At 37.5% G+C, this 19,262-nt stretch overlaps 1 protein-coding gene across 5 annotated transcripts in view; it reads right to left on the bottom strand.

Moving 5' to 3' along the window:
• Positions 1-748: 748 nt before the first annotated feature.
• Positions 749-19,262, bottom strand: part of LOC108413716 (NACHT, LRR and PYD domains-containing protein 3-like) — a 135,344-nt gene continuing 116,830 nt past the window's right edge. The window contains exons 23-28 of one of the 5 annotated variants that reach the window (XM_037543558.1): positions 17,883-18,056; positions 15,875-16,048; positions 13,568-13,741; positions 9,758-9,931; positions 2,229-2,275; positions 749-2,025 (exon numbers count right to left, since the gene is read on the bottom strand). In XM_037543558.1, the coding sequence (XP_037399455.1) occupies positions 1,496-2,025; positions 2,229-2,275; positions 9,758-9,931; positions 13,568-13,741; positions 15,875-16,048; positions 17,883-18,056 (1,273 nt within the window). In that variant the 3' untranslated portion in view covers positions 749-1,495. The remainder of the gene's footprint in view (positions 2,026-2,228; positions 2,276-9,757; positions 9,932-13,567; positions 13,742-15,874; positions 16,049-17,882; positions 18,057-19,262) is intronic. The other 4 variants (XM_037543560.1, XM_037543559.1, XM_037543561.1 and 1 more) reach the window with 4 other exon arrangements.

The raw sequence follows: 19,262 nt of genomic DNA, 5'->3' as shown, positions 1-19,262 counted from the left end.
TCAGTGCCTGAACACAAAGCAATGCAGTGCTGAACAAAATGATACATTGGATTTACTCCATTCAGTAGTGGACATTGGTTCCACACATATTGTTTGGTTTGGCAGCAACTTACACAATTGTGTTAAATGAAGATAAACTATTTATGTTTATTCATCACTTGTTCTTTGTGTTGATTTAACAATTGACAGTTAAAATCAAGACAAGCTATTTGTGTTTAATCAACACAAGTACTGAGCACTGAAGCTACTGAAATTTGATTTAATAAATTAAATTAGATTATTTTATTCCAAGACAATGTAGTCCACCCCCACATTATTTAACCTCAACTATATCAATATTACAATATTGGTCAAAGACTGTTGGAGATGGAGCTGCCGGGCAGAAGGAGAAGAGGTAGACCTCAGAGAAGGTTTATGGATGTAGTGAAGGTGGACATGGAGATGGTTGGTGTAAAAGTAGAGGAGGCAGTAGAGAGGGCAAGATGGAGGCAGATGATCCGCTGTGGCGACCCCTAAAGGGAGCAGCCGAAAGAAATCAATATTACAATATTAAGCATTTTAAATATTTCCATATCAATGTTTCAAAATGGTAACATTTAAATTCCATCAATTTAAAAACGGTTAATTTATAAATTAAATATAAAGACGATTAAAAACCCAAATTTCAGAAAGTTTCGTCTTGTTTAATACCTTAAACTTTTTTTGATCAGTCCTAATATCTAATTCTTTCATTGAAGACAAGAAGCAGTTTTGTTATAAAGCTTTTATTCCAGAAACAGAACAGCAGGTGTCCCCACTCTAAACGTAGCTACACAGTCGAGGTTTGAGCCGCAGCGGTTGTGGTGAAATTCGTGTTGCTGTGTCTCCGCGTTTTAAACTCATTGAGCGGCTGGGCGTCGTTTTCTGAGCGGCTTGTTTTGTGCGGCGTCTCTGTTTGTAACCCGCATTTCTTGCGGTTCACATGGTTTAACACTTAAAACCTTCTGGCAAACGAAGAGTTAATCCTGCTGAGCGCTGCGTTGCCAGTAGCAACCAATCATAGCGGAGAGTCGGGCTTTGTCCCGCCCCGCGGCTGCTGAGGGGGCGTGGCTAGTACAGCTCCACACGGCAGACAAGCGGAACAGAAGAAAACAACAAAATAAAGAATGAAATAAAATAAATGATCTCAGTTTGTGGGGAAGTGAGTGAAGCTGAAGGTCCCAACATTCATGAAATCAGAGAAACAGTCAAACACAACTTCTTACTGATGAACCAAAACTTCTGAAACAGTGTTTTACAGATTATTCCATCAACACATGAAGCGGTTTAATCCCCAGTAGAAGAGAATATTTTCATGCAGCTTCATTTAATCTCTGTAATTTCAGCAGAAAGTGGACAGAAAGTCGATGTAGCTACAAATAATGAAACATGGAGAACAACAAAATCTCCAGGCAGTGACTGTGAAATATCTCAGTACGTGAGTGTCGGTCCTACAAACTCCAGCTCACATCTATATTCATCTCACACGCACTGAGGAGCCAGAACTATAAAGTCCAAATCCAGCGTAAAGCGGTTCAGTGAAGGAGCAGCTGAAAGTGTGTAAGAGGGTCAGTCTGTGTGTTTCCGTGGAGACGCTGTAGAAGGACAGAGAGCCGGCCGGACAGTCCAGATACACTCCTACTCTGTTAGACTGAGAGGAGGGAGCAGAGACAGCAGTGCTGATCTGATTGTGACGGACAGAGAAACTGTAATTAGAGCAGCTCAGAATCCAGGACTTCTCATTCCGTCCAAACCCGCAGTCACTGCCTCCTTTCCTCCTGATTCCTTTATAAGTCACTGCTATATAAACATCTCCGCTCCACTCAGCCTCCCAGTAACAGCGTCCAGTCAGACTCTCTCTACACAGAACCTGAGGCCAGACATCAAATCTCTCTGGATGATCAGGATACGACTGTCTCTCCTCCACAAGCACCACCTTTCTGTTCTCCTCACTCAGAGAGAGACGAGTGTTTGCTGTGTTTGGGTCCAGAGTGACATCACAGGAATCTGAACACAGGAAGAGACGTTAACACAAAGAGAGTGTGTGTGTGTGTGTGTGTGTGTGTGCGCGCGTGTGTGCGTGCGTGCATGTGTGTGTGCGCGTGTCTGTCTGTCTGTCTGTCTGTGTGTGCACGTGAGAGAGAGATGGTCTGTGTGTGTGTGTGTGTGTGTGTGTGTGTGTGTGTGTGTGTGTGTGTGTGTGAACTTACATTTCTTTAGTCCTGGTTTCATCCAGACCTCCCCCCCATAATCCACCCTGAGAGAGAGAGTGAGAGAGAGTGAGAGTGAGAGAGAGAGAGAGAGAGAGAGAGAGAGAGAGAGAGAGAGAGAGTTAGCGTGTTAGCTCGTGCTAGCGGTTTAAGCCGTAACGTTAGGTCGTCGTTAGCGGATCAGTCGCGTCTCGCGCTTTAGCTCGTGGTTGTCTCTTGTTTTGGTTTAAACTGTAAGATTAGGTCAGGGTGTGGTTAACATCTGGCTAGCAGGGCAGTTTGGATTTAGTGTGTTAGTTTGTGGCAGACATGTGAGCAGTGACGTCACGGCTGGTGTGTTAGTCCACTGGTTTAATTTACTGGTAGCCATGTTAGACTTGTTTGGCTATACTGTCCCACCTAGACCCCATTTAGACCATCAGGCCCCATGAAAATACACATTAGATTTACTTTGTGTGGTGAATAATCTTGAATAAGCTATTCTGGAATATGAACTCCTCCTGAAAACAGACGTTATTTTGGGATTTTGAGTGGAGATTTTACATTAAGAGGATAAAACAGTCCATGACTAGGCTTAGTTCCTGTCTAGGAAACCAACCTCATACGTCGGCTTTGTTAAACTGATCATCACTACAATAAAGCTAATTTCCACTCATCTCTATGGGACTGTTACAGTGTATATATAATGGTGTATATAACGAATCTTCACTTTCACATACAGAGTTCAATGTTACTTTGGGCAGCTGTAGTTTATAAACTGGCGTTTAAAGCATGTCAGATATTTTACTTTGTATTTTACAGTTTTTCAGTGAATCTTTTGATGCTGGTATTTAAACCTAAAGCCTGTGTCTTAATACTGTTGTAGAAACCTGTTAGCTGTCTGTCAGGCTGGGTGTTGGACACAGTTCTGCTTTTCTACAGTGCATTAAAGGAGAGTTCCACTGTTAAATAGTTCTGGTGTAAATAAAGTAACTCAGACTGGTTTGGTGTGAAATGATCTGTTCTGGAGAAACTTGGCGAGTCAGTTATTCACAGTGGTGGTGATGGGAACCAGACATCCACCTTTAAAAGCTCCTTCACAGAAAGTTTTTGTATGAAGTGGTTATGAATTCACTGCCTGATGTCTGATGCGCTGTTTTCTGAGTTTTGAGAAGGTCTTGGCCTAAAACATCATTTTAATGGATTAAAATATCAATGGATAAAACATCATTTCAGATTATCCACTATTTCACCATCATTGTGACGCTGCAGGACAAACGCAGTAAATGGAGGCGGAACAGATTCACTAGATTATTAAAAACTGCTTCTATTCCTGCAGGAGATTTTATGGTGGGAATACAGTTGTTTTGACTTTTATTGTTGGCAGAAGACGTATGTTTTTATTTTAAGCTGTGTTTGTGTGTTAGTAGCCCTTTTACTGGTTTTTCTATTGCCTATTGCAGAATTTCAGTTAGCAGGACCACCAACATGACAGTGTCTCATACTGTCTTTCAAACTAACTCAGCACCAATTAACAGTGGTTACTATTGATCAATAAACACAGAAATAAACATCTTTCTACCATTATTTGTTTACTTTCAGTCAGTTGACAGTTGATTAGGACCACCTACCCTGGTGCACTGTGGATTATAATGACAGACTACAGTGTTGCTGCACTATTTACCTTTACTCCTGTCTTTAGTGGTAAGAGACCATCATAGCATATTTACACTGTGACTGACCCTGGTCTGATGCAGATAGACCACATGGCCAAAAGTATGTGGACACCTGAACATCACATCTATGAGTCATTCCAAAACCATCAATATATACACCTCTTATACGTAGTGCTGATGATGGGAAATTACTAATAAATCTGAATGAATTTATTCTTTGGTACTTTTGAAATCGGTGTTTTGAACAACATAAAGCCTATTATGTTACAGCTACCTGTATAGTATAATTATATCATAATAAAACTTTCATAACTTTTTTGTAAACATATAATGTTCAACGATTTTGCCATGTCATAATTTCTGTTCGTTCCCAAAGTACTTTCACTTCTGAGCAAAGCTTCGGTTTGTGCTTTGGTGTCTAGTTTATAATATTTCAGTCAACACTGTTATTATATGACAAGTAATTCCAAAGTTTTGACTGGCAGTTGGGAAACATACTCGTGTAATACTTTTCTATAAAGGGGCTTTTAGAGGCATTTTAATCTTCAGATATTATTCTGTGGCCTTCAAAGCAGCATCTGACAGTGAAATATACTTTTTTACATGATAATGAAACAAACTGACCATTAATAAGTGTTTTGGGCTTTAAGTGTGTTTGGTGTTCATGTGTGATTTAGACAGTTTTAGCTCTGTACATGTTTGTGTGGTTTAGATAATAATACAATAATCATTTTCATGTATTTATATGCAAATGATTATTGACCAAACACAACATTTGGTCATGGCTACTGCGTCAGCTCATGTTAGAAGTTTAGGTCACGGCTAGCGAGTTATTTCTCATCTGGTGTGTTAGCTTACAACTAACATGTTAGCTTGTGGCTAGCAGGCCGGGCCATGGCAGAGCCATCGTACAGGACTGTGGCCTGGAAGAGCAGGTTGGGTCGTGGCTACAACAGTAGGTTACTATGAAGAGACACACAGACAGTTTAACTTCACGTTACTGTGCCAGTTTAAACGCCTGGTGAGCAACAAAGCTCAGAAATTACAAAAGGGCTACATATACTATACTAATAGATCATCATAGCATATTTACACTGTGACCGTGATACAGATCGACCACATGGCCATAAGTATGTGGACGCCTGAACATCACATGAGTCATTCCAAAACCATTAATATTCACACGAAATGACTGACATTGCGTATTTGTCATCCCTGCTTGTGCCATTTGTGTTGTGTGTGTGTGTGTGTGTGTGTGTTGTGTGTGGGGGGGGGGGGTGTTATGACGGGTTGAACTCATTTCTTTGGACGCTGCTGCCTCTTACTGTTACATTTGAGTTCTGCACAGCACAAATGAGCTCACAGGCGTCACCAGCTTTGTGTGCAGTTTATAGTGTCAAATCGTACCAGCATACTGTGATGTTAAAATCTGTACCTGCTACACAAAATACATACAGGTCGTTAGAGTCTGCACTCTGCAGCCCACCCTCTCACTCCCCCTAGTGATGCAGGACACTGCAGTTTAACCAGGTCAGTGCCGAAGCCAGAAGTAAGACATTAAAATGATACAGCTGAGATTAAACCATCCAAAATGCAGCACTTTTTCAGGTAGTTATTTACCATTATAACATACCATTAAGTAGATTATATCAGGCTGTGATAAATGAGTTTAAATGAAATACTGATGGACTAAAGATGATTAGTGTATGGTATATATGGTATAGTGTATATTTTAATAAGCTAGGATGCTGTTCCAACTTCCATGACTAAAAGAAAGTAGAATAATGAACAAAATTAAATCTTCTGTCACAAATATTCATAATATTTTGTTTCACATTCAAAGAAAAACATAAAAATGAGCAAAAATGGGTACAAAAAACTTAAATAACAGGCAGCCATACTTAGCATTAGCAGGACACGACACTGGATGTGATTTAGATGGAATCTAGTCTACATCATTAAACAGACGATGGTTATCAGTGAGGAGCCCTCAGGGGCATCAAGGATTTCTGTGAAGTAAATAAATATGTATCTGTATTTTCTGGGTCTTTTAAATTTAATACGATCCATATGCTTGTATGTAAAAAACATAAGCATAAGTAATAATTAATTTATTTCATTTTTAAAGTCTTTGTTTAGAAAAAGTGGAAGAATCTCGAAAAGCTTCATGAAATCCAGTCAGACTTTTTTTCTCTGTGGTATTCAGGCAGATACAGACAAGCTAGGTCTTCCAGTGATTAGGCTTTCAGAAGATGAACTGAAGGTGAACGTTCATGTGAATTGTTGTTAGCTTTGTGCTAGCATGCTACTAGAATCACATAGGGGTGCTATCAGAAATTAGCATTATTATCCTCAGTTTGATCAAGTTTTGACATTTATGGCCCAAACTGAAGCCTCTAATAGTCGCAGTTCACCACTGAATTTAAAAGTTTATAGATCTTATTATCAGTTGGCGTTCCTCATGTAACTGATGCAGCAGTGATCCAGAAAATACCTGAATAATGCAGAATGTAGGAGGTTCATGAACAGCTTGGTGTTCTGTAGAATGAGTTGGAGGCTGAAGGAGACCTGTGACTACAGTTTGTGCTACAGTGGAACTCGATAAGAGGAGGTGGCTGTTCTGATATATTAAATCAGAAAATTAAAGTAACTCATGCAGCACAAACCCAGTCTTTTACACACACCTCCATCAACATGCCCTCTCTGTCAAACAACTAGCTTTAAAGGGGAATTCAGTCGGAGTGGTTTGATGTGGTGATGGGAACCAGGAGTTTACAATGTCAACAACGCAAACATCGTCAGTTTATTCACAGTGTAAAATGTCCAGTTCACCTACACGTCTTCATAATGTTTATAAGGAATCCTGATAGGTCTAAAAAAGGTCTGTTTATCTTACAACAAGTATAATTCTCTCCACTAAAACAGATTTATAAAAACACTTTCTAGGCCAAAATCTTCTCACAACGTTTGTAAAACAATCTTCCAGGCATCAGGCAACATATTCCTAACTACTTCATGTGTAATAGCATTTTGTGAAATAGCTTTCAGAGACATTAAACGTTTTGGATGTCTGGTTCCCATCAACACAGCTGTGAATAATTCACTCACAGTACATTTCTCTAGAATGGAGCATTTTACACCAAACCACTCTGAAAGACTTTGTTTACATCTCAAACATTTAATTATTTACAATTTTGAGAAAAAAAATTCCATTTTGCATGTTAGACTCTAAGACTTTGACTGTTAAGTCTTATTTATGTAAATCTCACTATTTACTAAGCCTTACAGTAATTTCAGAGATTTTAAAAACTAAAATAAACAAGAAAAAATGCCCAGAAGAAGTTTTTTGATGACCCACTCATCCAAGAACAAGTTTATGATCACAGTGTATTGCCACACTGCATGCAGCGTGTCATGAAATCAGGTTAATTAAATGATATAAACTAACTAAATTTACTGGAAAATAAACATCAGATCTGCTCACTCTTTTACTGAGCCTTATTTTGTTTGCTTGTTTTATCATTTTTTTATGTTCTTCTTGTGTCTTAATATTTTCTCCTAATTCCCTCAGTCAGTTTTAATCACACTGCTGACTGTTTTGTCTTCTACAGATTTTTCTCTCTGCAAGTCACATTTCAGTTTGGTTAAGCATTAAATCTCTTTAGTTGAGTCAAATCACTTCTGCTCCAAGCAACAGCAGCAACATTGGTCTGTTATTCTTGTGTGTTACAGTGTTGGAAGAGCCACATATCTTAACAGAAGTGAAAGGAAGAAGCGCTGATTTAAACAAATCTGATTGGACGACTCTGCATGTAGCACGAGCAACTGACAGAAAGATCCCAAGATTCTCAAGCTGTTTACAGCTGTCTAACGTAAAGCCACTGTCTGCTCCAGGTACAGTATGCCAGTGATTTTTGTAATATGAGCTGGCTTGTTCTGTCAGTGACAGTGTGGGTTCAGTTTTCTGTCATTTGTTTTGAGGTGTGGGAGAATCATACACTGATATCATTTAGCTATTCAAACTAAGCTGATGTGGAGAAATGAATCTGTTAATTTAGGAAGCAACCATGTCCAGCTAGTAGTGAGAAAAACATAAACATATAAACTCTAATAAATTCACACCATGTAAAAGTCACAGAAATCACTGATATTTATGATACAGGGAGCGGCCATATAGAGCCAGCTGGTAACAACAGTACAAGCCACATTGTTTGGAAATAAAGCAAGTTTTAGTGATTGTTTTTAGTCAGACTGGCTAAAGGAACCCTTCTACAATTCGTCTGGATCAGATGGACCAGTTATGTATCTTATGCTCACTCTGTAGTGTATACTAATGAAGCCATGAAGGGTAAGTTAAAATGAAAGTGTGTTCCTGAGTTCCTGAAGTTTCACTTCATATATTCATTCTTCCTGTAAAACATTTCAAAAACCGGTAAAACTATTTTTAGCATCACTTGTATAACTTATTTTTTCCCCACTACTGTATGACAAAAAATTGGCTAACACTTGGGATGTTAGCAAATTAGCTCTTTTTTTTTTTTTTCACCCGGTCCCCAAATGCTCAGGAAAAAACAGCTGCCCCAACTGGTTAAAGCTGGTGTGACATGCTAAGAGTTATTTATTTTTATTTTTTTTGTGAATGAGAAATGGACTCAGGAAAGCAATTTATTATTATTATTATTATTATTATTATTATTATTATTATTATTATTATTATTATCTTGGCCTTCTGGGCTTCTGTAGTATTCACACACTACAAAAAACTCAGAAGAAAAAAGCTTAGGCGCCACATGTTACTCAGCAAAGAATCAACACAAGTGCCACAATTATAGCAGATCACAAAACATCTACCTGTGTAGAAAATCTGTTTCCCACATCATACAGAGCTTCCTTATAATGCAGCCAGTACAGAGTGATGCGTTCAAACTCTACTATACTAATCAATGTAGCCTTTTATATTGTGCAGGAATAGCAAAAGACACAGCAAACATAACGTTTAGTTTCACCCTGTTTTTTGTTGGCTGCTGCATTAAAAACGTACAAAAATGAGTGAATTTAGAGGGTCATGGTGATTGGCTGGTGCAATAATAAAGCATTTTTCAAAAATCCAGTTTAAAGTAATGCAGTGATGCATAGTAAAACCACACTTTATACAGAAGTGTAGAAGCAGTGTGGCATTATTATGTTTGTATTACTGTGTTTTTGTTTTATCCAATTTAGTACTGCAATATCAAATCATTAAAATGAACAGAGTACAACTACAATAATCCTGGAGTGTTAAAATCTGCAGTATATATGTATTATTGCAGTTTTTTTAATAATTGATTACAAACACAGTAAAATTGACAGTACAATTGTAGTATTACTGGAATATTAAAAACAGCAGTAGGGACTGCAGAACGCAGGAGGGTCCTACTGGATACTAATGCACATTTTAATACTGCAGTATTGAATTTGTTTTATTTGTGTAGTAAATGAAGTAAAATGGATGTACTTACTATTTAAAAAACTGCAGTACATTATCCAGTAACACAACTTTTAGTACTGCGTCCATTTTACTACACCTGCATTTAATACAGCACAATAACTGCTGTTGTACTCTTACTAAAATACTACAGTCCTGATTTTACAGTATTGGGAAATTTCTTCTTTTTCTTTTCAGATTATATAAGTATTGCAGCTTGCAAGCTTTTCAAGAGTTTTAAAAACCTGCTGGATGTCCCTCCAATCCAAGGATGTTGCTGCATGTTAATAATAATAATAATAATAATAATAATAATAATAATAATAATAATAATAATAATAATAATAATAATATTATATTACTCCAAGACACACGCACACACACACGCACACGCACACAGAAAGCTGTACCTGAGAGTCTCCAGTCTGCAGTGTGGATCCTCCCGTCTAGCAGAGAGCAGCTTCACTCCTGTATCTCCTGGGTGGTTGTAGGTCAGATCCAGTTCTTTCAGGTGTGAGGGGTTTGAACTCAGAGAAGAAGCCAGAGCAGAACAGCCTTCCTCTGTAATCATACAACCAGATAACCTGCAGAGAGGAGGGGAAAAGAGAGAGACAGGTGAAGTGTGAACTGTGGCATTTAAAGTCATATGTAAAAGTTTGGGCGTCCCTGGTGAAATTACACACCTTGATATTCTAAGTGAAAATAAGCAAACATCCTCTAAAGCAAATACAATTCTGCCTAATTAATGCGTAATTACCTATGTTCTATTGAATTCATCATAAAATGTTGCCTGGTCAAATTCTGTGTATTATGTGTAAATATGCTGAAGAAAATGTTGTTGTGGTAGATCAAGATAAAAAAAATGTTCTCAGTAAGTATTTACAGCTGATGATAAGGGAAAGTGTTTTTTGTTGTTGTTAATTTATTTATGGAAATCTTCATTAAACTGACCAATTTCTAGTGTTTGTTAAATGTTTTTGATCATTTTAGGAGGGTTAGAGATACTGGGACTGTAGTGGGTGATGGTAATGAAACCACAGTGATGTATGCATGTGTATGCATTACAGGCATATCAGTAATATGTTTATTAAAAAAATCCAAAATCCAGAGTTTCCAAAACCGGAATCAGAATCTTGAAAAACTATTAAAGATGTGGTTTCCACCAGAAGTGTCTACAACAGATAAACAGAACTTAAAGCTTTGAGAGAGAGAGAGAGAGAGAGAGAGAGAGAGAGAGAGAGAGAGAGAGAGAGAGAGGAGAAAATCAAGCTCCACTCTTGCTTCAGATCTGAAAACACCCAAAGGTGCTTCTGTCCATCCTTCCACTGTCAGAAAACAACTCAGAGCTATGGGTGTGAAAGGATGTGTAGCTGTCAAGAAGCTTTAACTGAGAAGCTTTTATGGAGTGCAGAGAAATGCAATAGTAAAGGCAGAGTTAGACTGAATAAATCAAAAGTTAGGTAGGCTACAGCAACCAGATCAACTTCTCTTATTAATATCAGCATTTAGTTTTGCTATTATTATTATTATTATTATTATTATTATTATTATTATTATACCATCTATTTTTTTATGATTATTACTAACCTGTTAGTGTTATTATTTTATTTAAATATCTCTACATGTGGAACGGTTCAAAATGATCTACAGCCCTAAAAATAACATGGAAACAAGAAGCAAATCTAATAGAATTTGGATATGTTGGAAACATGTTCACAAAGCATCCATGAACAGCACAGTGGGATTTAATGAACTGATGCATTAATACAAAATTCAGTTTATATGTTCCATCATATGTGTAAGGACATGCTCACAGTGGCTTTGCCAAGAGTGCATTTGGAACAAAACAATTGAAATAGGAATTTCAGACATCCCTTTATATCAGCTGCATTTTAGAGAAGCACTGTAGTTTTTTTGTCAAAAAAAAAAAGAAGATTTCCTGATTTGACACTTTGGGAAAAACAGTCACAGCTGTACAAATGTACCATAGCTTTCCCACCTGGGACTTCCTAACTTTTTCTTGTTGTGTGTATGAACAGTATTTTACAAAGGCTTTGAAAGTGTTTTAGCCAATCATTTGTTGTTAGACATTCCACTAATTCTATTAACTATATAATGTTCTGTGCATAAGCGTCCAATTTATATGTAGCCACAACTAAAATTATAATATTTTTGGTTGTCAGCAATAACAAAATCAATTGTTTTGTATAACTGAAAATATTTTAATTTATATATTTAACTAAGATAAAATATATCATAAAATATTATTTGCAAAACAGCCTTGTGAGACATTAGTGACATGTCATTTGGGCAGGTCTGAGGAGGTGGCAGTGTCAGCGTATTTTTGGACCAGATTTCGAAGGTCACTCCCCCATTTTTAAGACAGTTTTGGAAATTCTTGTTTGTTTAATAATCTCCTCATAAATTAGATTTTCAGTCAAATGACATGAGGTGCAATGAATTTTTTAGTAGATACAACCCCATTTCCAAAAAAGTTGAGATGCAGGACAAAATGTAAATGAAAACAAAATGCAATGATGTGCAAATTAAATGCTACATTTCATTGATAATAGTACAAAGACAACATATCAAATATAAAAATATTCTTGTTTTTTTAATAATATATGGCCATTGTGAATTTGATCCCAACAGCACATTTGAAAAAAGTTGGGACGGGGCAAGTTGACCCCTGTGTTTAACACCTCTTCTTTTAACACCACTGTTAGCATTTGAGAACCGAGGACACAAATTACTGTAGTTTTGAAAGTGAAATGTTTTCCACTCTTTTTTGATATAGGATTTCAGCTGATCAACAGTTCGTGGTCTCCTTTGTCGTATTCATCATTTCATAATGCGACAAATGTTTTAGTGGGTGACAGATCTGGACTGCAGGGAGGCCAGTTTATCACCCTGACTCTTTTAATACAGAGCCATGCTGTTGTAATACAGGCAGAATGTGGTTTGCTGAAATAAACAAGGCCTTCCCTGAAAATGACATCATCTGGATGGCAGCATATGTTGGCCAACACACGTATCTGTCATTTAGCATTAATAATGCCTTTACAGAGGTGCACGTCACCCATGCCATGTGCACTAATGCACCCCTACAGCATCATGAATGCTGGCTTTTGAACTATGCACTCATAATGGTCTTTCATAATGAGTGGTCTTTAGCCCGGAGGACACTGAGTCCATGATTTCTGAAAAGAATTTCAAATGCTGACTCGTCGGACTGCAGGACACGTTTCTGCTTCACCTCAGCCCATTTTAAATGGACTTGGGCCCAAAAAGTTGGGAGCATTCCTGATTCCTGTTTATACAGGATTTCTTTGCGTTTTAGAGCTGTAACTTGTATTTGTGGAAGCAGCGACAAACTGTTTTTATAGACAGTGGTTTTTAGAAGTGTTACTGAGTCCATGCAGTGACTTCCACTATAGAATCATGTCTGTTTTTAATGCAGTGCCACCGGAGGACCCAAAGATCATGACTAGCATATACTGGTTTTTGGGTTTGTCCCTTGCATACAGAGATTTCTCTGGATTCTCTGAAACTTTTAATGATATTACATACCGTAGATGATGAAAAGCAAAAGTTCTTTGATATTTTAGGTAGAGTCTTTCACAGAGTGGTGAACACCTCCCCATCTTTACTTCTAAAAGACTCTGAGTTGTTCTATTTATACCCAATCATGTTACAGACCTGCTGCCAATTAACCACCAGGTGATTTTATAGCATTTCACAACTTTACCACCCTTTTGTTGCTCCATCCAAAGTTTTTTGAAAAATGTTATTGGTATCAAATTCAAAACGGGCATATATTTTTCAAAAAACAATCATATTGTCAACATTTGATATGATGTCTTTGTACTATCGTCAATGAAATACAGGGTTTAAATGATTTGCACACCATTGCATTTTGTTTTTAATTTACATTTTGCACAGCATCCCAACTTTTTTGGAAATGGGGTTGTATCTACTAAAAAATTAATAACTTGTACTTCATGTGACTGAAAATCTAATTAATGAGGAGTGATCTCTGATATTTACACAGTACTGCACAGAAACAGATAATAGGAATGTGTTACACTCCACATGAGGTATTTTCATTCTTTTAATACAGGAATTTTCTTTTATGGACAGAATATTTTATGATAGTATATACTTGCTCATCTGTTTTGATATAGCGCTGCATATCAAGAACAACATTACAGAAGACTCACCTGAGTATCTCCAGTTTACAGTGTGGACTCTTCAGTCCAGCAGAGAGCAGCTCTGCTCCTGAATCCTGAAGGTCATTGTTGCTCAGGTCCAGCTCTTTCAGGGAGGAGTTTTCCGCTTGTAATACTGATCCTAGATTTTCACAAGATTTTTCCCCAAGGTTACAAGAATCTAGTCTGCAAAGGGAGAATACAGCATCTTACAAAACAGTAAATGGAAACTGAAACGGAAACTGAATATGGCTGAATATTATTGAAGTAGTCACTGTAAAACTACTAATTACTATGGAAATGTACGTTGCTAGAATTTCTGTTATGAACTTTAAATGCTGTTCTGTTAAAGATGTAATGTGTGTGTCCACCACTGTTTGATTAACAGAGTTCCTCTGTATACTGGGAAAGGAAATTACTGATGCGGTTGGTTGTTTATACATAACTTATATCCACTGGAGGAAAATAGGTCCAAACCCAAATTTCTCTAAGACAGACGTCATGTGACCACTCAATCTGATCAAAAGCACATTGTGCATCGAGAGAGATGACAGCAGCTTCTGTTCTTAGGTTTGGCGTATAGAATGTTAAAGAGGCGACAGAGATTGAAGAAAGTATGTCTACCTGGCATGAAACCTGACTGATCAGGAGGTACAATTGACCCTGTGTTTTCTTTTGACCTATTCACAAGTATTTTCCCCAGCAGTTTGGTCTCAGGTATTAACGAAACAGGTCGATAGGATGAGACTAATAAAGGGTCCCGACCTGGTTTTGCTATCAGAGCAATTTTGGCTTTGTACAATATTGGAGGAAGATGAGATGTTTCCAGTGAAGGCTGAAACATGCGTAGTAGTAGTGGACAAACGTCTTTGCTATATTTTTTATAAAATCCTAAAAATCCATCTGGGCCTGGGGCTTTATTGTTTGGAAATGAAAAAATGGCTGCATGCATGTCCTCCAGCGTTATGTCTGCATCTAAAAATTCCACAGCCCCTTCACTCAGATTTGGAACGCTGAACTTGGAGGCAAAACCGTTCATGTCACTTTGTCCACCTTTGCACTGGGATTCATAAATTTCTGTGTAAAAATCAGCAAAACACTGATTTGTTGCTTTAAGGTCTGTCAAGATGGAGCCATGTTTTTGTTTGACCTGTTGAAGTAATTTACAAACAATAATCTGGTTTTACTCGTATTTTAGTTTGATTATATTATTCAGTATGCTAGTCATTTTAGTTGCTCTGTATGTTTCTTCTAATTCAGTTAATTTGTCATTCATTTCTTTATTTCTTTTTTTTTTAACTTTTTGTTTTTCCTTTGCTTGTTTTAACTTTGTGATGCTTCATATGCTATTATGTCTCCTCTAAGGACTGCTTTCATAAACTCCCAAAGCATAGAGTCATGTACATGCCTTCATCATTTGTGTCTAAGAACTGCTATTTTCTCCGTTAGGAACTGACTGAAGTTCTTACTTTGCAACAGAGAATTATCTAAGCGCCAGCGATGTTCTCTTCTGACCACACTGAAATTTAACTCTACAGAGTGGGAGGCATGAGCCGATATTATTATGTTATGATCCTGGGATGAGGTGGCTGTGGAGATTAACTTTGAGTCTAGAAGAGAATAATCTATTCTAGAGTGGGATTTATGGACAGAGGAAAAGAAGGACCAGTGTCTGTCTGATGGACGAAGCAGTCTCCATATATATGCTATGTTTACACTATCCATATAGTTGCTATGATTTTGATGTACGAGTTTGGCTTGGTTGTCTGTCTAATACAGGGTCAAGGACACAGTCATCACTCTGTGATAAATCAGGAATTTTATAGCATTTCACAACTTTACCAGCCTTTTGTTGCTCCATCCAAAGTTTTTTGAAAAATGTTATTGGTATCAAATTCAAAACGGGCATATATTTTTCAAAAAACAATCATATTGTCAACATTTGATATGCTGTCTTTGTACTATCGTCAATGAAATACAGGGTTTAAATGATTTGCACACCATTGCATTTTGTTTTTAATTTACATTTTGCACAGCATCCCAACTTTTTTGGAAATGGGGTTGTATCTACTAAAAAATTAATAACTTGTACTTCATGTGATTTGACTGAAAATCTAATTAATGAGGAGTGATCTCTGATATTTACACAGTACTGCACAGAAACAGATAATAGGAATGTGTTACACTCCACATGAGGTATTTTCATTCTTTTAATACAGGAATTTTCTTTTATGGACAGAATATTTTATGATAGTATATACTTGCTCATCTGTTTTGATATAGCGCTGCATATCAAGAACAACATTACAGAAGACTCACCTGAGTATCTCCAGTTTACAGTGTGGACTCTTCAGTCCAGCAGAGAGCAGCTCTGCTCCTGAATCCTGAAGGTCATTGTTGCTCAGGTCCAGCTCTTTCAGGGAGGAGTTTTCCGCTTGTAATACTGATCCTAGATTTTCACAAGATTTTTCCCCAAGGTTACAAGAATCTAGTCTGCAAAGGGAGAATACAGCATCTTACAAAACAGTAAATGGAAACCGAAACAGAAACTGAATATGAGTGATAAATCAGGAATTACACTAAATGATTTCCGGAAGAATGCTGGGTCATCAAAATTCGGACCATAAATGTTAACGAGCGTAACGGGTGTCCAGTTGATTGTCCCCCACACTATACCGTATCTACCATTCTGGTCTGTAATAGTTTGCTTGTGTGTAAAAGGGGTGTTTTTGTTTCTGATTATAGCCACTCCTCTGGCCTTCATGCTGAAATTTGACTGATATACACATGACGCCCATGATGGAAAAAGCATTCTATGTGCTGTTTTTTAATGTTTTTCTTGGAGGAAACATGTTTCTGCTTTTAAGAGTTTTAAATGTGAATAAACTGCCTCTTTTTACCGGGTTGTTCAGACCTCGTACATTCCAGCTCACAAATCTTGTGAGCCTATTGCCATACTTGGCGTGCTGGGTATGTAGCGCATGAGTATTTCCTGTCATGTTATCGTAAAGAAACCTGTAACTGTACAACTGAGCTTTAAACAACCTCCCCACTTCCCTGTCGTAACTAAACTACACCTTAATTAACGCCAGCAGCAAACTAAACTGTATATGCTGTGCACCTTCTTATGAGCTGAATTAGCTACGTCAAGAAAAAGTCCGTCCCCTTCTTGTGAAAATACAAGTAAAATTTAAGTCCTCGCCCTTTAGACGAAACTGAAAGTAGTGCTGTACAGTCTGTCTTTCGTTCTCTACCGTTTCTCCGTGTCTGAGCATTAGCAGGCTCACCAGTCTTTCACCTTCACATGAAGGAACTTCTCTGCTTCTGCTGGTGTAGTGGAGCTTGATGTGTCGTCTCCTGCAGTTACAATGAACCTCGCAGGATGTCGAAAACCACATCTTATGCCCCTTTGACTGCATTTCCTCCTGATTTCACTGAATGCTTGCCTTTTTCTGATGGTATCGGAGGCCAGGTCTGGATAGACAGACACCTGGGATCCCTTGTAATGGAGCCATTTCTTTTGTCTAGCCAAACGTAACACAAGTTCTTTGACCTGATAGTGATGGAGCTGGACCATGATAGGCCTTGTCTTACACTCAATGGCCTGCTGCAGGCTCCTGTGTGTGCGGTCGACCTGAATTGGCTTGCTAAAATGCTCATTTCCCAGAATTTCAGGGATTAATCTGGCAACAAATATGTAAAATTGGAAATGAATGTTGCTAGAATTTCTGTTATGAGCCCCTGTTTCTGTTACAGATGTAATCTGTGTGTCCACCACTGTTTGATTAACATAATATCAACATTATAACATAAAATCAGAACATAAACAGTTAATAAATGTGGCAGCGGAAATTAGCATTACTGTAGCAGTAGTACATTCCTGAGACATCTGAAAAAGTTCAAACATTTGTGCATTAAATACTGCTATGTAAAGAGACGTATGGCTGATGAATGCTCTTAATACAATGACTGTATTTAGTTGTCTCTGTAAACAAAATTTAAAAAAAGGAAAAATCTCAAATACACTGGGCTTTATTTTGTTTTATTAGTTGTGGTGGTCAGTTATTAATCTCAGCACCAGACTTCTGACAGGCTTGATGAATATTCCAAAACAGTCATTTTGGGAGGGACACTTTTATTCAGCTTTGTCTATTTCTCCTTTTTCAGTTTTCCCTCATGCTGCACTTTCGTACATTTCATACATTCTTGTCATCTAGGAATTTTATTTTTAGCATGGAATATTGTAAAATCTTTTAAATTCACTAAAGCATGCTTTGATATGAAAGATGTGTTGGTGAAGCACTGAATATCAAGAAGGAAGTCTTACCTGAGTCTCTCCAGTTTACAGTGTGGACTCTTCAGTACAGCAGAGAGCAGCTCTATTCCTGAATCCTGAAGGTCATTGTTGCTGAGGTCCAGCTCTTTCAGGGAGGAGTTTACCAGCTGTAAAGCTGATCCCAGACTTTCACAAGATGATCTCCCAATTTTACATGAAGATAGTCTGCAAAGAGTGAATATATACCTTATAAAAGCAAATTAGAAAAAAGGATTTACATTGTAATGTTAGACAACACACTTAGAACTTATCTTGCATGTCTGTAGCTTCAGATGGTTCAACTGGGTGACAGTAGGATAAATAAAGGCAATAAAATCAGCAGCTTGTTATGTTTTCTCACAAAGTTCTTCAAGTTTGCTTTTAATATTCCTTCAGTAAAGTGGCAGTTTAATCAGCTGTAGATGTTTAACTCATGCTTTCATCTTTCTTACCATGTATATGCAGCATTGCAGCTTCTTTACAGAAATATTGTCATGTAAAACAGCTAGAACAGTTCATTAATCCAGAATAATTAATTTTGTTATTAGTTAAATTTGATATTTCTCTCTATGAATTCCAGAGGTATTTCAGTTTCAGGATCAGGAAATAGAGCACTGAGGGTGTGCTAACATGAATGCTTTCATTGCCGTTTTCTACAGCTTTCCATTGGATTTGTAGATTCTTGGTAAACAAGTAAAATAATCAGACTGTCAAGCCTATTTTTGCTGGATCAGCTGCCTGGCATTATGTGCAGGGTACTCAAGCTGCCCTGACCCAGGTGTTGCCTGAATTTTACCAACCAGAAATGTTTTATCATAAAATGTTTTGATATTTATATTAAAATAAAAAATAAAGGGTGTTTTTAAATTTTAAAAGGACTCTTACTGTGACAGCAGTCAGACAATGTCTAGCCTTGACGTTCTAAGAAAAAGTTATCCACTCTGCTGTCAGCATCCCAAATGAGAAGAAAAGGATTTCCTCAAAATGATTGATATGCTGTGTCTACTGTTGGGAATGATTCAGTGCAGACAGATTTAGCTCGGTCAGTATTGAGCACTAAATTCACACAGTAACAGCACAATATGAGACGCACTCAAAGTTCATTTCAACATCTGCACACACTCACCAAAGCTTGCTCACCAAGAATGATGTATAAAGTCAAATTCATTACATTCATTAAAATATCTGCCTTCTTGTTGATTTGTTTAAAAATGATTGATGTGCTGTATCTAATGCTGTGAATGAATCCAGATTTAACTAGATCAGTACTGAACACTATATTTGGACCATAACAGATTTTAGGGGTGTTACTAGCACAGTATAAGACAGAACAAAAGTCCTGTGTAAAATCAAACTGATTTTTTTTCATTGAGGGTGTAAAAATGTGAGCAA

This window comes from Pygocentrus nattereri, chromosome 12, assembly GCF_015220715.1.
Source record: "Pygocentrus nattereri isolate fPygNat1 chromosome 12, fPygNat1.pri, whole genome shotgun sequence".
NCBI lineage: Eukaryota > Metazoa > Chordata > Actinopteri > Characiformes > Serrasalmidae > Pygocentrus > Pygocentrus nattereri.
This window is presented reverse-complemented; position numbering and strand designations above follow the sequence as displayed.